Here is a 26,492-nt window from a genome sequence, read left to right on the forward strand (position 1 = left end):
GGTTATTTACTATCATTTACTACATCACATCCTGTGTGTGTCTGTGTGTCACTGTACAACTGTGTGTGTGTGTGGTTATGGTTATTTACTATCATTTACTACATCAAGTTCAAGTTTATTATTGACACATACACAATCATACAGGGTATAATCAGCAGTGAAATAGAGGTCAGGACAGGTCCGCTCAATGGACAGTGCAAATAAAGGATAAAGAGCATATATTTAAATATAGGTAGGAATAAGATTAAAAATAATAATAATAAGTAAAAACAATAAAATAAGGAGTAAAATGTGAAGTAAACTAGAATGTGCAAAACAGTCCACTGTGGATTTAATAAATATCAATATAAACAGGGATGTGCAAGAGAAATGTGCAAACAGGTTGTACTGGGTATGTGCACATAGCAGCAATGCGAAAGATGGATAATGATGGGTGTTACAGTTAATTAAATGAGTCCTGATGATGTTATGAGACTGAGTTTAGGAGCCTGATGGCCTGAGGATAGAAGCTCCTCCTCAGTCTCTCCGTTTTTGCCATCACGCTTCTAAAGCGCTTGCCCGATGGCAATTGGATGAAGAGACGGTTACCGGGGTGATTTGAGTCCTTGATTTTTTTACAGCTCTGCTTCTGCAGCGTTTGAGGTTTGATCACATCCTGAAGACAAGATACAATGTGTGTGTGTGTGTGTAACGGTACAACTGTGCGTGTCTGTTAAATACATATTTGATAATTGAAGTCTCTCTCTCTTTCTTTGTGTTGGTAATGTCTCTCTCTCTCTCTTTCTCTCTCTGTGTCAGGTTGAGTCAGCAGCATATATCAGAATTACGTTCTCAGATTGAAGAGCTCCAAAGAGCTTTACAGGAGCAGGACAGCAAAACTGAAGATGTCAGTACACACACTCTTACACAATGAATCAACTTGATTTCAACAATTGAAAACTGATTCCTCACATTTCGAATCAAATGAAATTAATAATCATGTTTGTGAACTCTGATGGAAAATCTGCATCAGCAACAGTAGTTCCCAAAAACTGAATCATCAGAACTTAATGGACTGTACTGCTGTACACTGAATATTGAGTTAAACTGTCAAGAGAACATTGTGATGGTTCAATGCTTTCATTTTCACTTTAGAGTGACTTTGACAGGCATTTTTCTTCAGACAGCACAGACAAAGTCATTTCCATGTTTGTGTTTAACTTTTATTATATATTATCACTGCCCGACGTGTGTCTCTCTCTCACTCTGATTTATGATTATAATAATTAAATCTTTGTTTGCCGTGATGAAACATTAACACCTGCTGATTTGTTTCTATCCGCCCTCCTCACCTAATCGACCAATCGTCTGACGCATCAGGTCATTGTAAGTATGGCCCATCCCTCCCATCTGATTTCGCTTGTGTTGTATGGACATATGCAGTGTTGTGTGAGCTGAATTTGAACTGACAGTATGTAATGGGCAAAAGGTGTCCTTCATATTCTTCATTTCTCTCTTGACAGTCATCGCTGTTAAAGAAAAAGTTGGAGGAGCATTTGTGAGTGTCTCTCTTTTCTGCTCTGTCATAACAGAGTTCCGTTCTACACTTCACAAATGTTTATTGAGTCAAGTAAATTGTACATTGATAATGTCAAGGTTTTTGCACACAATTGAAATTATGTGTTGTGATTGGCTGGTGTCTGGGGCCTGTTTTTCATGACGTGTTGTGTTGTCGATGTGTGTTTCTGCAGGGAGAAGCTTCATGAAGCTCATTCTGACCTGCAGAAGAAACGAGAGGTGATCGATGATCTAGAACCACATGCGGACAGTAACAGTGAGTGAACCGCATACACACAAAACCAGCAGCGGGGTCAAAGGTCATTGTGATGATCAACTCATGCACACAGTCTCTGACTGAAGAAAACCAAGCTGGTTTATACCTCATGAAAACTATATAAATATCATATTTACATCATTATTGCTTGTTGGGAGTAATGTTTTACTGTGCGTGCGTGTGATTCAGTGGCCAAGAAGATTGATGACCTGCAGGAGATCTTAAAGAAGAAAGATGAAGACATGAGACGCATGGAGGACAGATACAAGAAATATGTGGAGAAAGCTCGCACGGTCAGATCTCAGACACACAATCTTATCACACACATACTGTCTAATGACACATGTACAATGAACTGTGTGTGTGTGTGTGTGTGTGTGTTAGGTGATTAAAACACTGGATCCAAAACAGAAGAATAACTCAGTTCCTCCTGAAGTTCAAGCCCTGAAGAATCAGCTGTCAGAAAGAGACAGAAAGATACAACATCTGGAGGTGACACACACGTCTACACCTCTAGCAGTGTGAAGTGATTCTTTATATTCTTTTGTCACTAAACTCTTGTGTGTGTTTGTGTGTAGCATGATTACGAGAAGTCACGCTCCAGACAGGATCAGGAGGAGAAGCTCATAATCTCTGCCTGGTACAACATGGTGAGAAAACACACAGAATTTGTACTTTGTAGACAGATTATTTTTATTCTGCTCACACCAGGAAACTGAACCTCTCTCTCTCTCTCTCTCTCTCTCTCTCTGTGTGTGTGTGTGTGTCAGGGAATGGCTCTTCATCAGAAGGTGGCCGGAGAGCGCTCCGGTTCAGCTCCGGCTCAGTCTTTCCTGGCACAGCAGAGACAGTCCACTCAAGCCCGGAGAGGACTGGCCCGCCTCCATCCCAGAAAAACACACTCTCAGCCATCCTCGTAGATGAATTCATGAGCTCCGTCCTGAAACACACCTCTGTCAGTGGCTTAAACGATGACACGGAATCTTATTTCGCTTTTGGCACTTTCCCTGTCTGAGAATGTAGAATATCACAAGTCCGTCTCTGGAGTTTAGAGGATATAGTATTTAATTGTCTTTTAGATGACGTTTGTTTGATTATTATTTTTTTGTTTGTTTTTAGTCGAGTCGCAGCGTAACACTGCTCTTTTATTTAAGTGTCGGTGCGTCTTAACTGGGCGATATGGAGGAGATTAATGAAGCAGGTGGACCTGCGGTGGGTTTCATTATGATTTTTTTAATGTATAGTTCGGCTTGGTTATCAGGGTATGATGCGTGTGACTTCAAACACTCAGTGCCTTTCTGAAGACTTCAACATCTAGATCCATCATAGTCATCAGTCTGTCTACTGACAGCTGTCAATCACCTTATGATGCATTCATGTCTATAGCTCCCTTTTAAACCAAATCCTTTTAAAATAGAATCGCTGAATACTGTGTGATGGGAAGCCTTGAATGCAATGATCAATAATGTGATGTGGTCTACGCGGTTCATTATGCTTGTCATTAAATGTAAGCTGCTTTGTTTTTATGAATGAATGTGAAATTGATATGCTGGACACTAATCCAATGACAGATGAACTACTGAAGGATGCTGGATTCCTGTCAGACATGAAAACTGCTGCTGCTTTATCATTTTATGACGTTTTTGGGATGTAACATCACCAAATTTTGCTGCTAAAGGAGGAAGTCTCTGAGGTTTTATAAATAATATGGAGTGGTGGACACTACACTGGACACAACACTACTGTATGTATGTATATCAGAAACACTAATGTGATGTTATTTTTGACCCTTGTCAGTCCAAGCATTTTTCACGACTCGTCAGAGATCTGTAGATGTGAGTTTGTTTTGTAGTTTTTCACTGTATGTATAATGCCGAAGGTGTGACGTATTTTTCACTGTTGTTGTTGTTCGTGAGTTCTTGATCTTGTTTTGTTTTCAATCACACATGTTCTTTAAGGACTGATGAGGGTCGGTACTGGACATATGAACTATCCTCTCGCTGTCTTACTCTTGCAATACAATTAAAGACAGGTCATTGGTAGAAAATATTTGATGTGAGGATTGTGTGTGCTTTTTGTGGGGGGGGGGGGGTTTACGTGTTGGATTGAGCAAATTTGAAATGTTTAAGTTATCTATGTAGAAATATCCTCATCCAAGATAAGATTAGTTAAAAATATGGTCTATTGAAATGTGGTTTATATGCTGACATCAGTGAGATATGTCGTTTTACGCTTTATGCATTATTTTCGATTAGACAAATTACACAAAACAAAAAATGTAATCGATCAAATATATAATATTTATATATGCGTTGGAGCTTTGAGCTTCACACGTGTCTTCCTACAGGTGGCGCTAAAGTTCCATTCACATTTCAAGATGGTTGTACGCTGGACAGAAACACATTTTGTGTTACGGAGCCGTTCAAGGGACATTGGTGGAAAAAAAACAGAAGATTTTCTCGTGCGCACGCGAAAGTTTGCGTGCTCACGAGTTAGTGTGTGTCTGTTATGCATAAAAAGTCCTTTAGATGGCACCACTTTAAATAAAAAATTAGATTCACTAGAAATTAATAGGTACGTCTATGCAGTTGGGAGGGGATAATTTAAAACGTCTCATGTAAAACATGCACAACGTGTATTAATACATGAAGGCAACTTTTAAAAGACTAAATTCACTACACATCTTAGGTGCCAAATAATATTACTGCTTAGTCTATTATGGGAAGAATCCCGGTGGTCTGTTCATGTCTGTATAATATCAATAAGACTGATCGTGGTATTCGTTGATGAATCGGTTATTTCATAAGCTCGTATAGTGTTTGTCCTACAGACCGTCAGACAGCGTTTGAACAACCGATCCACATGCGCGCATAAAATGACAAACTTGCATTACGATGTGTTAAATACACGAAGCTTCTTCAATAAGCTTTTAATTGAGGATATAGATTATATTATATCTTATATTCATGTCATTTCTGTGTTGTGCGAATTATATAAAGTTTTAAAACAAATTAAACAGTTTTTAATTGAAATATATATTGTTAACCGCAGAGCAAGCAGGTGACTTTTCTCTATTAAGCCCAACCAGCTTGCAAGCACGTTTATAGCCTACAATAAGTCTTATATATCGAAGAACTGTATCACTGAAATCATGTTTTTATCATAAAACAAGTACCCGGGCCGGGCTCTCCGCCTACACGAGTTACAGACACATTGCGCTTTAGTCTGAATGTGTTTTAATGAAAGATGACCGAGGTTCCGTCAGTGCAGAATACATTTAAACCATCGTTAAACCTCAAACATATACAATATAAGCATGTATACTTGTTTAATGATCAAAATCTGTATACAGTGATTCTTCAAAATAAAATGGACTTGTACTAGGCTATAAATCATTTAAACTTGCTTGGCAATCTGGTTGGCCTTATTTGTTTAAATAATAGAGTCGCCTTGCTTGCTCTGCATTTAACAATACATATTTACATTGAAAACGATTAAATTTGTTTTAAAACTTTGTATAATTCGCACTAAATGGAAATGGCCTGGTTACATCACATAATCTATATCGTCAATAAAAAGATTAGTGCCGCCTAAAGGCCTTTTTATGCATAACAGGCACACACTAACTCGTGAGCACGCAAAAAGTTTCTCGTGCGCACTTTCGCGTGAGCACGAGAAAGTCTTCTGTTTTTTTCCACCAATGTCCCTTCAACGGCTCCGTAGAAAGCTGACATTTTAATATATTCTTCGTCGGAAGCACTTTCAAATAATCAACAATGAACTGTGATTGGGTAATCTTGGATAGATTAATTTCTTGACAGAAATGTCATGCATCCAAATCTCGGGACGCCTTTTAAGTGTTCAAAAAGCAGCGTTTGTGTACTCCAAACGAACCTCTTATCTGTAATTGTTTATGAATCACTTCATATATAAATATGTATATATGTATGTGTGTGTGTTTAATAACCCGCTTTATTTTTTAATATTTTGTGTCAAATGAACCTTCTAACTAGTCTCATTTTAAAAACGGTGCAATTCTTCATCCGGCCTGCAGGCGTCAGCAGCGCTTTCATCACGCACACAAACACTGACCGCAGATGAAAAACAGCATGGCGGACAGACACTGAAACAAAACAAACCCGTGTAGAAAAACCCGTAATATTCGGTGATTATATAGTGATTAAATCTATAATCTGCCGGTTCTGAGATTATTAACACACATGGACTCGTTGGTTTATCAACCGCGCTGTTTTGTAAGCTTCTGAATGTGTTTTTTGTTTCATCTGGAGACGCCGCGAGACTTTGCGGTTACTGATTATACAACAAACACTGGTATTGTTTAATTTCCATCTTTGTTCAACCATTTACATTTAAATCAACTTAAAGTATCAGTCGAGCGCGTTGAGAACGCTCGTACCAGGGAAATCCCTACATTTATCGCAAACAACCGCCCCGTATCGCTCAAATCACAGGGGTGACTACGAAACCTCTATTTAAGAATTTTATTTGGAATCAAACTCGAGATGGAGAAAAAACATCATCAATCGGACAAACATCGCCGCCGTCGTCATCATCATCATCAGTCGTCCAGCAGCAGCAGCGAGGAGTCCGGCGGGAACAGCCCGGCTCAAGGTGCGCCGGCGGCGGCCAACGCCTTCGCCAACGACGGCAGCTTCATGGAGATGTTCAAGAAGAAAATGGAGGAAGAGGAGAGGAGAAAGAGAGAGGCTGAAGAGGAGGAGGAGGAGAGGATGAAGAGTACTGCTTCTGCAGGGCAATCCTCACAAGACCCGAAGCCCTGTAGCGTGACTAACTTTGTAAGGGGCTTTGAATGACAGTGGGCCAGATCATTGCATTAGTGTAACATTAACACACACACACATGCACACACATGAATACAGAGCAGTAATGGGTCTGTTCGGGTCCTGGCCGCTTCCCAAAGCCCGTGTAACGCTCTCAGTGTGTTCCCTTAACTCAGGTGGGCAAGCGGAGAGGAGGAGCACGGATGACCCTCAAGACGGGAATGGTGGCCAAGAAACAGAAACTGGATTCTGAGGTGAGTATATATGAGAGATACGACTGTATTCTTTATTCTGTAATACTGGGCAGTGCTACAGGTACAGTATTGTACACTTCATATATAATCATAACTAAAACACACAAAAATAGACGTCATCTCTCTGGTGTGCTTTGCATTGTGGGATACAGGAGTACACTGGGCGTACAGTTCTGTATGATACAATGATAATACAATATTTAAAACGTAACTTCTAAATTATTAACAATTTTCTTAAACTTAATTGCAGCGTGACCACTGTTATTGAATTGAATTCCAGGCATTCTCTTTTAAGTCTATTATAGTATAGATATGAGATATGAATTGGGTCATTTAAATGCGATCCTGATGGTAATGTGTCAAACATAAAGAATTCTGAAGGACCCAAACTTTTTGTCTTAAAAGAATTTAAGGCTTTGGTTTTGTATGTGATTTATTTTTTGTGCCCCAGGCGGAGGCGGGAAAAGGAGACGCCTGGACTAAATACATGGCAGAAGTGAAAAAGTATAAAGCTCATCAGTGTGGAGACGATGATAAAACCAGGCCGCTGGTCAAATAGACTGAACTGCTTCAACACCCGGGAGACCCAGCATCTCTCCACACTGCCACAACATCATCACACAGACAGACACACACACATCACTTCTCATTTGTCCTTTTCTTTGTCGAGGTTGAGTTTTGTCTTGTACTCTTTTGACTTGCATATTATTTAGTCTGTGGGATTAGAAAGACGAGATCTTATTACACCTTATTGATATTTTGTACTCTGTTCATTTGGTGCGTGAATGTGACCTGATCAAAGTTCGTGTTTCAAAATTATAATTAAACTCACATTACCACACAATGTGTTCAAGGGTTTTAAAATTCCCATGGAATCGCATCTTTGTGTATGTGATGTAACGATGATATAAAAAAGGCTTTCACATCATCTCAACATTACTTGATGTATTTTTAATTGTTGGATTGAGGCCGCTTCACTGCTACATAGTATGTGAAGAATAGGTTGTGTGACGAAGTGTGCGTCTCCGTCAGCTCCCTATTCATCATGACATTGACTGCTCAGAGGCTTTTGTGAGCACATCAGCCTGTGACATTTGGACATGGACACTCCATCATCCACCACCAGAATAATATTTCAAAATCAAACAAAGCTTTATGAAGTTTTACACTTTAAAAACCAAACGTTTATTAGTTGAAACGTGTCTTACCTGATTTAAGGATTTTTAATAATCATTACGTCACTAATATTAAATTAATGGAAAGTCCTGTTTGTTTTTACTGCTGTACGCACACTGTCTGCAGCGCGTGCAGTTGTTTTCACGTTCAAGGGGGCGTATTACAGAAAGACTTATTTTAGGCCTTAAAATAAGTTATGATGCGTTAAATTCAGTTTATTTGTATTACAGCTGCAAATCTTAACTTGATTAAGGATTCCTATCTTTACACAATCGTGTCTTATCTCTAGTTAGGAAATCTTAAATTGTACGATAAAGCTTTGCAATCCACTTTCAGGTCTGTTACCAAGCAACCAACAGTGCGCGTGCTGCTGATGAGGTAAACAAAATGGAGGAACAAAACCGACGAGCTTTTCATTTTAGTGCCGCGTTAATAGAAATTCAATTATTAATCAATGTAATGCCATTGTAGGACAGCGAAATTGTGAACATTTTTGTGTGTGTTACTGTTTTAACAAATATGAAGTAGGAGAGCTGTGGTTTCGTCCTGAAGTTAAGACCGTCAAGTTAAGACGCTTCTGTTCCTAAATGTTCCTTTGTTACCGAACAGATATGATAAGATTTTAAAGTTATGATCTTTCTGTTATACGCCCCCTGAACAACATAACAAATCTTTTTTATTTATTTTTATTGCAAACGTCACTCTTGACGAATGGTTTTAGTTGTGGAGAGGTCAGACTTGGTCACATGACATACACCTTTCAATGTGATTTGCTGTCTGTAAGAGTAATAACAAAAAAAAGTTTAACCAAACTGGGGAAAATGAATAGTTCTACAAATGCGAGCATTATATACCATACATATACGATGTTGAGATATAAAGGTTTTGAAATGTAGAAAGGTACATAATAAAGTAGATATTGTTAATCTTGTTCTCATAAAGCTCATAAAGGTAATGTGGCGTCTTTAGCCTAATATAACGAAGTGTTATAACAGTACACAGAGGCGCTTTACACTTCTGAACGACTTGAACAGTGCTGACATTCATTTTCATAAAATTAAATAACGTGACGTTGCCGTTACACTACAAAAAAGACGTTCTTACTTATTATATTTTCTTGTATTCCAGTAATATATATATATATATTAGGAATTCTTGATACATTTGCAGTAAATATTCAGTTGAGATGGTGGTCTAGTGGGTTAAACCACTGAACTGGTAAATCAAAGGTTGCTGGTTTGATCCCAGCAGTCACCACCAGTGTGTCCTTGAGCAAGACACTTTACTCCATGTTGCCTCAGGGGGATTGTCCCTGTAATAAGTGCACTGTAAGTCGCTTTGGATAAAAGCGTCTGCCAAATGACTAAAATGTAGATGTAAATGTAAATTTTCTTGATGAGCAAAATGACCTAAGAAGAAAAGACTCGTTTTTAATAAAAAAATATAACATTTCAGTCAATTTGTGCTTAAACCAATCAAAAAAATCTGCCAATGGGGTAAGAAAAATGAACCTTTATTTGAGTGCCTAGGAAAAGGTAAACCTCAATTCAAAATTGTTTTTCTACCCAATGGGCAGATTTGTTTGCTTGATTTAAGCAAATTCACAATGACATTTCATCTTTTTTCTTATTTGCTCTTCCAGAAAATGCATCTTATTTCAAGATTGTTTGACATTTGTACCGGAAATATAAGACAACAATCCTAAGTAAGAAAGTCAATTTTTTTGCAGTGAAATCGTTACTTATATTTCATCAAGAATATTTACTGCATTGAAGCCACTAACTACATTTCATGCCTCATTTGATTGGAAAAATCATGTTGAAAATGTAAGTATTAAACACGAATCAGCATTTTTTTCAATTCAATCAATGAAATGTCATCCTATCGGATGTAAATTGAGAAGTATCTGTTTTATTATACATGATAATCTCTTGGTAATCATTTGGATATTGAAATGGATCAGTTACTAATAATTGCTTTATTTCGTTGACTTTTGCTAAAGCGATTCTTTCTGATTGTTAGTTTAAAATGGCTGTAAGGTGCTGAAGATGTTCAGTATACATATAGATGGCAATTCAGGGTTTTAAGAAGGTCCTATTTGAGCATACGTTAGAATCTAATTTAGAATTCTAACTTAGCCTAGATCTCTGTCTAGTGTTGACTATCTCCAGGAAATGCAGCATCCAACAGAATGTAAATTATAACAAAGGAGTGAATATAATATATAACTTATAAAGTAAATATATGGCAAAATAAAGAATGAAAGGATAAGAAAATGAATTCAAAACATTATGTATGTTTGGCCTCTCAAGTCAGAATTTCATGATCATTAGAAAACAAACACACACACACACACACACACACAGGTTGCTTTTAAGAAATTCAGGAGAGTAGAGTAGGTCAGACAGATATGGATGCGCAAGATCTTTTAATGCCTAAAATGTTAGAAGTATCTTAAAGTGAATATGTGATCCCACAGGTAGCCAGAGAAGATCATGCAGTAGAGGAGTAATGGGAGCAGAACCCCTAGTGGAGGTGAGACAGAGCTGGTGGTAAAGTTGATTTGAATGTCATCACCAAAGCAATGGAATTGAAGTCCTTGCATGTGTATGATGTCATCAAGTAGAGAAATATAAATGATAAACAGGCCCATTGGGTCTCATTCACCAAGCATGCAAACGCACAAATTTGTGTGTGAAAAACTTTCGTACAGAAATTAAGTCTAAATATAAGAGTAAAGATAGGAACAGTTGGAAAAACACATATACAAAAATCACCATTCTATGAGGGGCCGTTTAGGCCATAATTATTGAAATGACTCTTACAAACACTAGTGAAATAAAAACATCGATCGAATTTAGTGAAATTCATTCACACGTATTACTGAAATACCTCTTACAAACACTAGTGAAAACAAACATACGTATTACTGTAATCTTTTACAAACACTAGTGAAATGTATGTATATGCATGCTGAAAGCCTCTTATAAACAATGGTGCACTAATGAGGCAACACATTTCAGGTATAGTTGATGAAAGATTTCAGTGTAGTTGATGAAAGATTTCAGTGTAGTTGATGAAAGATTTCAGTGTAGTTGATGAAAGATTTCAGTGTAGTTGATGAGAGCATATTTCACTGGAAAAGGAAGCTGCATCCGCACTTCCGTTTAGTTTGGCGCACGTTGATGACGTGCAGATACGCAGCGAACAGGAACCTGTCAGATGCAATTCATTTACGGAGTAATATTTTACATCGCCCCCCACGCTACCTTCGATTTTTCCTTATACAGTTCCGTTGTCAATGCAATTTTTTTCTTTGTCTAAAAATATATTTTGGATGGCATGGTATGCTTTAAAACTCTCCCAAAAAGCTGAAGAGTGGGGTTCCGTAATTTTTGGCTTCTGCAATTACAATAGAAATTACACATGCGAAGGAAGCATTACTCCCACTTACCAGGGGTTTAAGAGTGTGTCGAGGAAATAAAAGTTTGTTTTAAGATTTCAAAATGACGCCATGGCGATGTTTTTTGGTTTTGCAAGTGTTTGCGTTATTTTCATTCACGAGTAACAATGAAGATGATATTACAGCTTTTCTAAGAAGTGCACTTCAGTGTTTAGAGGACATACAAACAGCGAATGGTGGTACGAATATGTTAAGCCTTCACAGAGAGCTAGAGGACCACACGAGAACCTTGCATTCATTGTTGCAAGCTGTAAGAGCTGTGGATGAGGAGAACCCTTGTTTACTAAAACTGCAGTCCTTACATAGATGTATGGTTTCAATAGAGCAGAGCTATAGATCGATGCGAAGACCTGAAGAGGGGTTATTAGTTCCTCCAACAACTCCGACCCACTTGCCAGGAAGACCTCGTTTTGACATTTCACATGCACAGATCTCATACTGCCTTGGCTTAGGTATGAACTGGCAGCGAACTGCAAGCTGCTTGGGCATTAGCCGCCGCACACTTTATAGACACAGACAACGTCTCGGAGTGCAGCCAGTGACATTTACCAGAATGTCGAATCTTGCTCTAAACAGAGCTGTAAGAACAATTTTGGAACGCACCCCTAATGCAGGTGAAAGATATGTCCATGGAAGCCTCAGAGCACGTAATATTCGTGTTCAACGTTGGCGCGTCAGACAGAGCCTTCATGAAGTCAATCCCATAGGACGAGCATTTAGACGGCGCCACGAAATTCGACGAAGGGTTTACAATTATCAAGCTCCAAATCAATTATGGTATGGTTTCGTTTACTCATATAATTATACTGAAAAATCGCACATTGCATAACTTGTTTTTTGTAAGTCAGATATTAAGTGTTAACCAAGACATGTTAGCAAAATGCAGTGGCTTGTTTAAATACAAGTTTGAATCCAGTTACTTTATTCTTCATGCTCTGCATAGCCCATACAATAAAGATCTCGGGACACCGTCGTAACTCTACAAGAATTAAGCATGGTTTTACTACAAATAAAACGAACAAAAAATGGTAACCAAATATTATTAAGGTTTTTTACAGTAAGTTTTACCGTGGTATACAATTAATGTATTTAATAATTCATGTAATTGTAATGTTATTACTCTAGACAAAACATGGTTGGTTGTTAAATTGTATTATGTAACGTACTAGCTGTTTAAATTCATTATGTACATCAAAAACGAATCAGACAAATTCAATTACCAATTAAAGGCGCTGTTGTATTTATATTTTATGCACCTGAGGGGTGATCAGTGCCCTTGAACTATCACCACTATGTAAAGTATGAAGAACTTTAAGTGTTACAGTAAATTTTAAGCTATCTGGGTTTTAACTTGTTGCAAGAAATTATTAATAATTTTGCACATTTGGGTGATTTGGAGTCACTGTCATCTTTTTGAATGGAAAATAAGAGGTTTTTAATTTATATCAAAATATATATTGATGACTACCCAATAAGTTTAGACCTACAAATGTGTTTTTTAATAATATTATGAACTAAAAAAACCTGATATGACATTATGAACCACCAACGTTGTGTTTATGTACTGTCAACAGGCATATTGATGGAAACCATAAGCTTGTGAGGTGGAGAATGGTGTTCCATGGCTGTGTTGATGGCTACAGTCAAACAATAATCTATCTTGACTGCCTTGACAACAACAGAGCTACCAGTGTTCTGTCTTTGTTTCGTGCTGGCGTGCAACATTTTGGATTACCATCTAGAGTACGTTGCGACCATGGAATGGAGAATATTGAAGTGGGACGCTATATGCTTAAACACTGAAGTGCACTTCTTAGAAAAGCTGTAATATCATCTTCATTGTTACTCGTGAATGAAAATAACGCAAACACTTGCAAAACCAAAAACCATCGCCGTGGCGTCATTTTGAAATCTTAAAACAAACTTTTATTTCCTCGACACACTCTTAAACCCCTGGTAAGTGGGAGTAATGCTTCCTTCGCATGTGTAATTTCTATTGTAATTGCAGAAGCCAAAAATTACGGAACCGCACTCTTCAGCTTTTTGGGACTTTTTGTTTTAAAGCATACCATGCCATCCAAAATATATTTTTAGACAAAGAAAAAAATTGCATTGACAACGGAACTGTACAAGGAAAAACCGAAGGTAGCGTGGGGGGCGATGTAAAATATTACTCCGTAAATGAATTGCATCTGACAGGTTCCTGTTCGCTGCGTATCTGCACGTCATCAAGGTGCGCCAAACTAAACGGAAGTGCGGATGCAGCTTCCTTTTCCAGTGAAATATGCTCTCATCAACTACACTGAAATCTTTCATCAACTACACTGAAATCTTTCATCAACTACACTGAAATCTTTCATCAACTACACTGAAATCTTTCATCAACTACACTGAAATCTTTCATCAACTACACTGAAATCTTTCATCAACTACACTGAAATCTTTCATCAACTACACTGAAATCTTTCATCAACTATACCTGAAATGTGTTGCCTCATTAGTGCACCATTGTTTATAAGAGGCTTTCAGCATGCATATACATACATTTCACTAGTGTTTGTAAAAGATTACAGTAATACGTATTTTTGTTTTCACTAGTGTTTGTAAGAGGTATTTCAGTAATACGTGTGAATGAATTTCACTAAGTTCGATCGATGTTTTTATTTCACTAGTGTTTGTAAGAGTCATTTTAATAATTATGGCCTAAACGGCCCCTCATATTTTTGGGATATCTCAGATCCAGTGAGTAAGTGAGACCCAAAAGATAGCAGCAAGCTCTGCTGAGATTGGGCAAGATTTTTGAGGACAGTGATGCCCTCAATCACTATTCCTACATCGGTGACCGCCCCATTGCTCTGCAGGATGTAGATTTTAATAGCCTCCTCTGCCAACTCCTCTTCCACAATGATGGTATGATCAGCAGAATCCTGTAGACACATTGTAAAGATTGCTGGTTAGATTTCACCCTAACTTTCAGCCCGAATGTAACAAGACAGTGACAAAAATATAGCCTCCCTTTAGGGTGCTATAAACCATATTACAGGTGAAATCCTAAAGTTTACTGGGGAAGGTGTTACAACAATTAACAGCAATTTTCTTGTTCTCTATTGGGAAATGCATTTTTAACAAAAAACCTTAAATTCTCAGTTATGGGACAACATTTCTTCAAGCCATAACAGTGCAAAAGCACAGGATCTTTCTGAACAGCCTGAACATGCAAATCATAGTTCTCTTTTGTTCTTGGTGAAAAAGCTCCTGAACGTACTTCCTTCTGCTGATAGTCAGAATGGTCCCCAATACAAAACCTACAGATATAATGTCCAGTAAAACTTTCTAGAAGTCCACTTAAGGAATGAGCACAAAGATTGTCTGCTGAAACACAAACAACAGTCCCTCTGATATTCCTACCAACTTGAGGCAAAAAATACCTTCTTTCTCCAATGTTGAGAGTTCTTTCAAAAAAGGCTCCAGAACACAGTCATAGCCAAATTTTTTAACATCATTGGCTTAAAAGGAAGAGCTAAATAAATTGATGTAAGCTGTGATCTCAGTTGAGACGGTACATCACCAAGAACCCAGTACACTGCTGTGACTTTGTGTTTTTTTCGCGAAGATCCAGGAGGATTGCAGATTTCAAAATCATCAACATAGACTATAACAGAAATGCTAAAATCGTCTTTAGCATGACATTCATTTAGCTTGAAATATTTACCATCCTGGAAGGATGCCAAATGCGAAGTGTTTGAATGTTTAGTCAGTATATGCTTTAGAATATCTTCATTATTTAACAAGTGCTGTAAAGTTTGAAGAAAGGAATGTACTGAAAGCTGTGATTCTCCTCTTGATCCAAAATATACTCTACTGGCTCAGTCACATTAAAGTTTTCTTTAAAATACTTTTCCCTCTTCAATTTTGTGGAGAAAGGACCTTAATATGGGATCAGAATCCCGCCACAAGTATTGCAGGCATATTTAAAAGTATAATAAGCGTAAATCAAAAAATTTAAACCGTGAATCAGAACTTTAAACATATTTTAAATGATATTGGACAGAATTAATATATAAAGACAAAGTTGTTCAAGTCGCAACAAAAATAATCTTCTCCTTGGTTGTTTTACTCATTTTCGTCTCCTTTGATATTTTCTGCTAATATTTAAACTTTTTCTAGGCATACGTTATTTTTTTCCTCGCTTGTTTTTCCACGTTCTGGCTTGCGTTTCCAAAAACTGCAGTTCTAGTTTCATGGTAATTAGGGCGGGCTTTTCCATTGGTCCACTAGTTCTAGATTGACAGCTCGTCCTCTAGCCAATCAGTCGAAGATGGTGTTGACGTCACTTCATACGCGACTCGCGGCATATCCCTGGAGGTGGATTATAACCGTCATCTGCAAATCCCGGACAAGGTCCACAGTGATTGAATTTAATAATATCGTCGTTACTGAGTGTCAGATACACTTCTGTTATGAATATGATCTGCCAGGTTTACCAAGTAATCTGATGTCCGATTCCACCATATAGTCCGATTAGTTAACATACATGTGTCCCGTTAGCTGGGTTTAGTCAGCGGTGCTATAGTTTACAGTTACTTTATTAAGTTATTTAATATTATTGGCTGTGTATTTAGAAATAAACACTATAGTGTTGTAAATGTGATGATGTTGCTAGCTCGTGACAATGATAATGACATGCGAATCATAACTCATTTAGACGAGCACATGATTCAGCATCTTATCTCACAGTAGTGCATTAAATCAGTAATAAGTGCTAATTGAACATAGTGTAACCGGGGAACAGATGTGTTTTGTCAGTTTTGTGAATTTTGCTCCAATGCAAGGAATTATGTCAAAGAGCATGGTACTACACTAGTGTGTAGGAAACAATTTAAACATTTAAAACGGTCTTTCTTAATAGACAAAGCGTGTGAAAAAGATGGCCATTGTTTAAAGCAGAATCTTAACCCAATCAGCTTTGAATCCAGGTGTCCATGTTATGATTAAAAATGCACAGAACAATGCGTACTTCAACTTGTATATTTTTTTTATCCTAGGACCTTTTGGAGCAAGACAGCGCTTGAGGACTTATTGGAAGAGCAAAAACACTAGAGTAACAGTCCCTCATGTGGATGGAGTGTACGTTATCATGATATGGCTCAGTTCATGACAACCAATCTTACATTTCAGAGATATTTACTCATTTCAATTTTGTGATGGAGTCCGTTGCAACTTGAATCTTAAAGCATCAGACTATGATTAATGTAATTTGTGTTATTTTTATGTCATTTAACACCATTATAAAGGTGATTAAAAAAGCAAACATCACTACAGGAACGTGTTTTATGCACAGCTCTTCCGTAAACTACATTTGGTTGATCAGTAGGAAGTACTGGACAATCTGAAATCACTAAGAGATTGAACTGTTTATTATGTGCAGTTGAAAAAGCAACTCTTGTCAAACAACATCATAAATATACTGAAATAAAAACCTGAAAAGGTTTAAAGAACAGCTATACAACATGCACTCTTGCATTTCCTAGAACTACGCGTGTAAATTGTACTAATTCTGTGACCCATATTTGGAGTTTCTGAGTGAGAGTGCCCTCATGCTTTTGGGTTTCACAAAACTCTGTTGTTCGTTTGCATTACTTACAATAAAAAATTTAAATGCATTGAAACAATTACATAACTGCCAAAAGCCTGAATAACAGCTGTCCATTTGTCCTCATTTCTGTACGTATCGGCAGTGTGTTTGGGCATTGATTAGAGTGGCGAATCAGAGACCTGAAGCCATTTGTTTTTGATTTTTTTGCAGCAACATAACCCCCACAATTTTTTTTTTCTTCAAGAATATGACATGCAGCTGCATCATTAAGTAATACAACATTTTTTAAATTCAATGTAAAATCAATTAATCAACAATAATAATTGCTATTACAATATTGAGGTAATAATCAACACTTTTGTTTATTGTCATAATATTAATATTACCCTTTTCAATGTTTGCGCAATCATATAATATATATAACATGAATGACACTTACCTCCAATGTTTTATCTCTTTGGCTTATAGGTGCTGTAAATTAGAAATTTAATATATTTAATAATACAATTAAAATTCATAAGAAAATGCAAGTAAATTAGCCCTGGAATTAACCTCTATTATTAACCTCTATTATAAGATGACTATCTACTCCACAATAGCTGCATCTCAATCTACTGAGAATCAGAATATCAGGTACATGAATTTGGGAAATGGATAGGACCCTGACTCACTACAGAATCAAAAAAAAAAATTTAGGGGCACATCGTAAATCACCCTAGCATTTAATTATTAGACTAAACTTATGATGTGCAGTTTTATTTTCATTTCAGTGGGATACTACATTACTCAATACGATGGTCATACGGAATCTGTATATGTTTTTGTTAATTCAGTGCTTAAATTTTGATTTTTAAATTCTTTGGAACAGTTTTAAATGTGTTTAAATTTGTACAGAAATGTAAATATGTGTAAATCTGTTAGAATAGTTTTAAAATACTACTCTTTGCATTTAACTTCAAGTGACAGCGGTCTGGGTTCCTAAACATCATTTAAAAAGAGGCAGAGCCTACAGAGAAGCTTTAAGAGCTAAGCAAAGAGACTGTTTAAACTCTGAATACACCAGTCCAAATTATAACTGAATTAATTTGAACCAACAGAAAATGTCCATATCCTTTTGTATGAAAAGCATATCCACTATTGTTCATAGTGTTCAAGCAGAATAAAGGGCTCATATTAAGACTTCCTTATGATGAGTTTACTGTATATTAATGACATTTACATTTTGTTCATAATTTTCTGGCAGTTTTCAGAAAGGTTTGGTTTCACTGGACGGGTACTGCGTCTGCGCGTGGAGGAATTGTCAAACAGTATAGAAAACACTGCGGTTTTGAAAATATCGGCGTTCGTGTGTTCGCGTCCCCATAAAGGTTGAGACGCACACGATGAAAACTGCACAGCGCCACTTATTCTCAGAGTCCAGTATATCACACGAATATCAAACGGGCCCTGTTATGTTATGTCGGGCTATACAGTTGATGAGCTGATGAGACCCACGTCTATTGTTAGACCATGATTAACATTCCACAGGACATTATACATTCAAATATCCTGTATTAGCTTTTGTCGGTTGAAATAATAAATATAAGGTGATTCAAAGAGTACCAAGCTACTTATTAAACAAATAGTCACTGGTAGCTTTACAATACAAACGGCTGCGACAACATTGTGAAAACTAAAGTAACACTGCTGTGTAACTTATACACGAACATGAAGCCACATTTTATTTATCTTTTGATTATAGTTTACTCAAATATGCAGTATTAGGTGTTTAAGGTAACTAACCAGGATTTTCAAGAGAAACCATTCAGCATGCTTCCACTTAGCCGCGAAGTTGAGGTAAGTCGATGTTCCTTTTTTAGCTGAAGTAAAATACAAAAACCGTTAATAGTGAATTATTAATATTAAACTATTTGATAAAGTACTAAAAACATACGTATAATTAACGTTAGCCGAATAATTGTTACTTACCAAGATTTCCGAGGCGCGGAGAGCAGATGTGTAGACTTGCTTCTGAGGAAAGCGCGCAGACGTGGTGCGCACGTGATCACTTTAGCCGCGAATGTTACTTAATTTTATTTGTTGATGTTAAATCAATAAGATAATTTATAGGATTTACTTAATATATTTAGATTTTAAAACTGATCAGTACAAGTAAATGATCTTCAAATATATCTATTAGATTTCACCGAAATATTAATGGTATATTAAAAATATAATTTATTAGTTAAGTACATTTTAGAAAAAACAACTGTTGGATTTTTTATGGATTTTTTTAATTTGTCCTACTAAAAAAACACTTAAACGATTTTAAAAGATTGTATTAAATTAATATAGCTGTTTATTTTTGCACCTGGATTATTTTTTAGAGTGTATAAGCATACACCGCCTTAAAATAGCACATATAGCAAAACAAGGAGTTTTTATAATCAAGGATTGTAATAATAATCGCTGTAAATTGTGGGTTTTTTGTTTTTACTGTCTCTTCGCCATGCTGTCCTAGGAAAAAGGGCAAAATTTTCACAAACAAATTTTGTTCTTGGCATATTAAAAAATTATTCTTCAGTATCTTTTACGAAACAGCATGAACATGAACTAAAATATGCTTTAACATATGTTCTCTGTTACCACACTTGACCACAAAGATGGATTCAAGCGTACTGCAGTAAATTCTGTGCATCACATCTAAATGTTTTATCTCAGTCAATAAAAAGGTAATATTGTATTGAGAAAACAATTTTGGCATCTTGACTTTATATCACTACAGAAAGAATTTAAGCACAACGTTGTGAGATAAAAGGGGTTAAAATGACACATTCCCTGTAGTAACACTGAACGCATTATGTGTTGAAGTGAGTTAAATTTAACATCTAAACTATGATCAGGTCACATTTATGTACCAAACAGATTAAGCACAAACTATCAATAAGGTGTATAAAGATCATTCTGTAGTCAGTGCTTCATACGTGAGCTTTGCAGGGAGTGAACAAATAGACGGGTATTTCTTGCAGTGCTAACAAAGCATCAGTTGAGCTCAGAAGTCTGACAAATGTGATGTTCTCATGCTGGGTCCGTGTACGTTTTATTCATTTGATATCCTATTTGAAAAAAATTATCGGAAACTGAAAAATCCGTGTATCATTCGTTCTTTTCATATTCAATTGAGATTCCGAAATCGGAAAATTAAAAAACGGTTTGTTGTTTAGTTATTCGTTTACAAATGTGATACCAAAAAACAAATAACAAATCATTTTCGGTCCGATGAATCGTTTTTGTTTTTTTTCGTTTAGTTCACCAAACGAAAAATTACATTTCAGCCCGATTTTTCATTTTTCGTTTGCCGTTTAAAAAACGGATTTTGGACTCAATATGGATTGGTATATGTGGGCGGGGCATTAACGTCCCTTTCACCCGATTGGTCAAATAGCTCACCATTCTGTACGGACTAAATTCTGCCCAGCAGATTAAGAGTCTGTACGACTGCTATACTGACAAGTGTTTACAATAATTTTCTGATAGAGTTCGCAGACTTCTTATCGGATCTATTGGTTAACGTCGATAAAGTACTGATTGTTGGAGATCTTAAGGTCCACGTAGCTGGTGCTAGCGATCCATTAGCTGTGGCGTTTAAAAAACTGCTAGATTCTTGTGGTGTAACACAATACATCAATAGACCTACTCATCGCCTTAATCATACACTAGACTTGATTATATCTCACGGAGCCGATCTAACCAATATCGATGTTATACCTCAAAGCGACGATGTTTCCGATCACCATCTTATAACATGTACGCACTGCAGAAATCAGTTGTATATCTCGTTATCGACACGGTAGAACAATCACCTCAACTACTAAAGATAGTTTCGTAAAGAACTTGCCAGATCTGACTCCTCTAATAACCTTTCCAACTAATATAGAATCGCTCGATGACATGACCAGCAACATGGGCACTATTTTCTCTAATACATTAGAAGCGGTCGCACCTATGAAGTCAAAAAAGATTAATGAAAAGATCATAGCACCATAGTATAATAACACCACTCGCGCCCTAAAAAGAGAAACGCGTAAACTTGAGCAGCATATACATGCTGCATATACATGCTGCCCCTCGGCAACATTATTAGAAAACATGGAATTAGCTTCCACTGTTATATGCAGATGATACTCAGCTATATATCTCATCAAGACCAGGGGCCAGTTGTTCAAAACATTTAATCTGGATCAAAATTATCCGCATTTGGAAATCCCCTTTTTTCCTTTCCAGGATCAGGTAATCCATCTTACTTTTATGCCGGTTTTTCAAAGCAACATTGGACTGGATCACTCGGATCCAGATACACAGTTTTCAAGACTACCAAATCCGGATTACAGTGCTCTAAATGGGACAACTCAACTCAACTCAACTCAACTTTATTTATATAGCGCTTTTTACAATTTTCATTGTTACAAAGCAGCTGTACATGAGACACATTTAATACAAGTATGAATTCTAAAGCAGCCCCCCCGGCCAGGCAGATAGTGCAAAACAATATGCAAACGGTGGTGAGGAACCCAAAACTCCCATCGAGAAAAAAAACCTCAGGGGAACCCAGGCCCAACCAGGGGATTCCAGTTCCCCTCTGGCAAAAGCTGCTGCCTCTGCACAAGCTCATCAGTGCTTGCACAACAAGGCTTAATAAAAATATAAAAATTAAAGATTATCATTAACAATCTAATAGCATTTGAAATGTTGTAGAAAAAAACAAAGTTGTCGCGTCCTTTATCCAGCTCTATCCTCTTAGCACTTGTCAGGTCACCGCTTCCCATTCTCAGCTCTGCCATCAGGTCTGGGCATGAACTGCATCCTGCGGTAACCTTGGAACAAAGAGACAAGACTGGCTGAGAGTAGAGTACTGTTCTGCACTCTTTGATGCAACAAGTACATCATTGGTTGTTGGATGTGTTCCTGGTTCCGGTTGATCTAAATAATGCAGCCTAAATCCTCTGAGGATTAGTATTATGGAGGTGTAGTGTATGCAAGATTAAAAAGATGAGTCTTTAGTCTAGATTTAAACTGACAGAGTGTGTCTGCCTCCCGGACCGTGCAGGGAAGAATATTCCAAAGTTTAGGCGCTAGATAAGAAAAGGATCTACCACCTGCACTTGATTTTGAAATTCTAGGTATTACCAACTGACAGGACCCCTTAGAACGTAATGTACGTGGTGGTCTGTAATACAATAGAAGTTCATTCAAATACTGCGGCGCTAGACCATGTAGGGCTTTATAGGTAATAAGCAAGATCTTAAAGTTAATGCGATGCTTTATAGGTAACCAGTGCAAGGTTGACAGAACCGGGGTTATATGCTCATACTTTTTTGTACGTGTAAGAACTCGAGCTGCCGCGTTTTGAACCAGTTGCAGTTTTTGTAATAGGCCCGCAGGGCAACCACCTAGAAGTGCATTACAGTAATCTAGTCTTGATGTCATGAATGCATGAATTAATTTCTCTGCATCTGACAGTGACAGCATATGACGTAATTTAGATATATTCTTAAGATGGAAAAATGCAATTTTACAGGTGTTTGCGACATGGCTTTCAAATGAGAGAGTACTGTCAAATACAACGCCAAGATTCTTAGCTGATGACGAGGATTTTATGGAGCATCCGTCAATCGTTAAGCAGTATTCTTGGTTGTTACGCATAGCAGTTTTCGGTCCAGTAAGTAACACTTCTGTTTTGTCCGAGTTTAGTAGTAAAAAATTGTTACTCATCCACATTTTTAAGTCAACTATGCAATCCTTTATTCGATGAAACTGCTGGGTTTCATGAGGCATCGAGGAAATATAAAGTTGAGTATCATCAGCATAACAGTGAAAGCTAATTCCGTGTCGCTTTATTATATCTCCTAGAGGTAGCATGTATAATGCGAAGAGCAGGGGTCCCAAGACTGAGCCCTGTGGTACACCGTACTGGACTTGTGATTTGCGGGACACCTCATTGTTTATTGCTACAAATTGAAAACGGTCGGATAAATAAGACTTAAACCATTTCAATGCTATTCCGTTAATGCCGACGTAATTTTCGAGTCTATGTAGAAGTATGCTGTGGTCAATGGTGTCAAATGCAGCACTGAGGTCTAGCAGCACCAATAACGAAATACAGCCACGGTCAGACGCTAAAAGCAGATCATTTGTAACTCTGATCAAAGCAGTCTCTGTACTGTGACATGCTCGAAATCCAGACTGGAATTCATCATTAATGTCATTCCTTTGGAGGAAGGAGCATAATTGAGTTGAAACTACTTTTTCCAGAACTTTAGATATAAAAGGTAAATTCGATATAGGCCTGTAATTCCCTAGTTCTTTGGGGTCGAGTTTGGTTTTTTTTTAAAAGAGGCCTTATAACAGCCACCTTAAATGCTTTAGGCACATGTCCTAATGTCAGAGATGAGTTAATAATACTAAGAAGAGGATCTATAATTTCGGGGAGCATTTCTTTCAACATATAACAATGTGGGCTATGTAAAGAACAGGTAGAAGTAAGAGCCAACATAGGGTCACTGTAAGTGTTTATTTTGAGCCAAAACACAAAAATAACATAAACATCCACTTCCATTCATAATTTAACTTTAATTAAATTATATTAAATAATAATTATATTAAATAATTACTTTTATGACCCCTCATCTGAACCACAACAAATAAAAAACAAATATACATTAACAAATACATAGTGGATATTTTGAAAACATCTTTAAAAAATAAAATGGCTAAATATCCAATTGTTAACGAAATAAAGAATGTTCAGGGTTCTTCTTCATCTGAGGAGGAGAGACCAGCATTTCCAAGCCCTGCTTTTAGGAGGCGGATCTGAAGTTTCGCTTTGGTTTGCTGCAGTTTGGTCAGCTTGATTTGTTCCTCTGCCAGGAGTATCTGTGCTTCTGCTCTTTCAGTTTCTCGTTTAAGAAGTGATTCATAGGCATCATCATTATTATTCGGCAAAGGATGCTTCAAGCCTCTTTTCTGAGCTCCTGTGACTGCTGGCTCTACCAGTGAGGATCCAGGTTGTTCTTCAATAATAGGGCTGAGATCCAGAATGAATGTTTCCTCTGCATTAGGAAGAACTGGCTCACTTTCCTCTACAATTGTAGGCTCACCATCCCCTACAACACCATGAATCCCATGCAGAGCTTTAGAGTTCTCACCTCAAATAATGTCCAGAACCACATCTGTGTATTCACCTTTCTTAAAGGGTTTGTTGCCTGTTTGGGTGTTTTTTGCCTCAGCAAGGTCCTTCGTTGCTCTGGCCCTCAGATTCTTCCATCTAAATTTCACTTGCTGCAAGGTCCTCTTCTGGCCAGACCCCATTGCATTTACATTCTGGGTGATTTCAACCCAAATGTCTTTCTTCCTTTTGTTAGTCACCATTCCACCTGCAACAGAGCTTCCTACTATTGAGGCATAATGGCACTTAACACCCTCCAGCAGTGCATGGGTTTCTGCAACAGTGAAATTAGGTCCTTTTGAGTCCATGGTTTCACCGCTTCTGTTGTAGTGAACATAGTATTTGTAGGCCTTGGGCATGATTGATTTAATTGAACACAAGCCACAGCACGTCAGCCAATTGGTGTGTGGGTATTTGACAGCCATCTTATATTCAGCCTTTCTCAGAGGACTTAGAGAGAGACACTGACATGGCAGGTATTGTCCATCGCTACCACCGTGTTGGTGGAAGAGGATACCGTCAAAGGGTGTATGTTGAGCGTGCACAACCACTGGAGCAATACACCACTGAAGAACTGTATGCTCGCTTTCGCTTTGGGAATGCTGATATTAAGTACATTGCAGACCTTGTCAGGCCAAAACTTCAACGGAGAACCCGAAGGAGCCACAGTCTGTCTGTGGAAGAACAGGTCCTCATTGCTCTGCGCTTCTATGCATCTGGGACTTTCTACCAAGTTGTTGGTGACAATATAGGAGTGGACAAATCAACTGTGAGTGATGTAGTGAAAGCTGTGTCAATTGCATTGGCCAGCCTGGTCAATCAGTTTGTTTCACTTCCAAAGGATGTCCAGATTGCCCAGACCAAGCACAAGTTTTTTCTTTTGGGGAATATGCCCAATACTATTGGGGTTATTGACTGCACTCATGTGCATATCCAAGCACCTCATGAGAGGGATTGGGAGTACATCAACCGAAAGGGGAGGCGCAGCATCAACATCCAACTTGTGGGCGATGCTGACCTCATCATCACAAACTGTGTCGTGAAGTGGCCTGGGTCTGTTCATGATGCACGCATCCTGAGAGAGAGTGCTTTATACAGAGAGCTCCAAACCAACCGACCGGATGGCATAATATTAGGAGACAGTGCCTATCCACTCCTACCATGGCTGATGACTCCTTTTCTTGCAGCAACCACACCTGCGCAGGCACGCTTCAACACTGCTCATTGCAAAACAAGATGTGCAATTGAGCGTTTAATTGGAGTTCTGAAGAGATGCTTTGCATGCCTTAACTACTTGCGTGTGGAACCACAGGGAGCATGCAACATAATACTTGCGTGTATCGTCCTGCACAACATCGCTACCAGGCGCAATGTCCCTCTCTGTGATGATGTTTGTGATGCACCTGAGCCTGTTGAAGAACCAGACCAACCTCTGGTGGTCTGTCAGAATCAGGGACTGACTGGACGTATATTAAGGGATGCAATTGTTAGACATTATTTTTGACAGGCTCATCTCTGATGATTGTTTCTTTGAAATTAATATACGGTGATGAATGACCGAAAAATGAATATATTATTTTTGTTTATTGAAATCTGTTTGGGGGATTATTTCATGGGGACACGATAATTTTTATTTTATTTTTACTTTACTATACTGAATAGCTTAATTGTTAGCCTATGTCTACTTTATCACTGTTACAACGGTTACACAAGTCAAGTGCAAAATATAAATAAAAGTATATACACTAAATGATACAAATATATTATTTGACCAATTTTAAAGTTTTACTACATTTTCTTCCTGAAATCCACCTTGAAATCCTACCCCCTGTTGGGATCAGGATAATCCTGTTTTTTTTGGATCAAAGTTATCCAAATCCCACTGATAAATTTTGAACAACACAAACTGAAGGTTTGATCCAGATTAAAACTAGGATTGGATTCCCTGATCTAATCTGATTTCAGATTCCTTCTTTCCCTTTTGAACAACTCATTTTCAAGATTTGATCCAATCCGATAAACAAAATCCGAAAGGCCCCAGATGATTCCTTTAAGCTATCCAAACTGGCAGAGTGCATCGAGGACATAAAACATTGTATGACTAGTAATTTCCTACTTTTAAACTCTAGCAAAACAGAAGTTACAATATTTGGTATTAAATGCTAAACTAAAATCACATGTCAG

General features: G+C 37.6%; 3 protein-coding genes across 8 annotated transcripts in view; all 3 read left to right on the plus strand.

Annotated features, from left to right (window-relative positions):
• The window catches only part of hook2 (hook microtubule-tethering protein 2), a 31,067-nt gene extending 27,194 nt beyond the window's left edge, over positions 1–3,873 (plus strand). For all 6 annotated transcript variants that reach the window (XM_056752370.1, XM_056752371.1, XM_056752369.1 and 3 more), the window contains 7 exons: positions 799–886; positions 1,503–1,537; positions 1,731–1,813; positions 2,003–2,106; positions 2,198–2,305; positions 2,392–2,463; positions 2,584–3,873. In XM_056752370.1, the coding sequence (XP_056608348.1) occupies positions 799–886; positions 1,503–1,537; positions 1,731–1,813; positions 2,003–2,106; positions 2,198–2,305; positions 2,392–2,463; positions 2,584–2,733 (640 nt within the window). In that variant the 3' untranslated portion in view covers positions 2,734–3,873. The remainder of the gene's footprint in view (positions 1–798; positions 887–1,502; positions 1,538–1,730; positions 1,814–2,002; positions 2,107–2,197; positions 2,306–2,391; positions 2,464–2,583) is intronic.
• Positions 3,874–5,896: 2,023 nt separating this feature from the next.
• On the plus strand, positions 5,897–8,040 carry trir (telomerase RNA component interacting RNase). The gene is made up of 3 exons (XM_056752477.1): positions 5,897–6,630; positions 6,792–6,869; positions 7,321–8,040. The coding sequence occupies exons 1-3, from the start codon at positions 6,337–6,339 to the stop codon at positions 7,426–7,428; spliced, it is 480 nt and encodes a 159-aa protein (XP_056608455.1). The 5' UTR covers positions 5,897–6,336; the 3' UTR covers positions 7,429–8,040.
• A 16,737-nt stretch (positions 8,041–24,777) lies between these two features.
• LOC130425735 (putative nuclease HARBI1) lies at positions 24,778–25,812 on the plus strand. Its single transcript, XM_056752108.1, has one exon. The coding sequence runs from the start codon at positions 24,778–24,780 to the stop codon at positions 25,810–25,812; it is 1,035 nt and encodes a 344-aa protein (XP_056608086.1).
• Positions 25,813–26,492: the final 680 nt, after the last annotated feature.

This window comes from Triplophysa dalaica, chromosome 7, assembly GCF_015846415.1.
Source record: "Triplophysa dalaica isolate WHDGS20190420 chromosome 7, ASM1584641v1, whole genome shotgun sequence".
NCBI classification, from domain to species: domain Eukaryota; kingdom Metazoa; phylum Chordata; class Actinopteri; order Cypriniformes; family Nemacheilidae; genus Triplophysa; species Triplophysa dalaica.

Excerpts from the sequence above, each read along its gene's own strand:
- trir (XM_056752477.1), top strand. The coding sequence starts at position 6,337 with ATGGAGAAAAAACATCATCAATCGGACAAACATCGCCGCCGTCGTCAT. Across the intron at positions 6,631-6,791 it reads CCTGTAGCGTGACTAACTTT|GTGGGCAAGCGGAGAGGAGG; the intron begins GTAAGGGGCTTT and ends CCCTTAACTCAG. Across the intron at positions 6,870-7,320 it reads AACAGAAACTGGATTCTGAG|GCGGAGGCGGGAAAAGGAGA; the intron begins GTGAGTATATAT and ends TTTGTGCCCCAG.
- LOC130425735 (XM_056752108.1), top strand. The coding sequence starts at position 24,778 with ATGGCAGGTATTGTCCATCGCTACCACCGTGTTGGTGGAAGAGGATAC.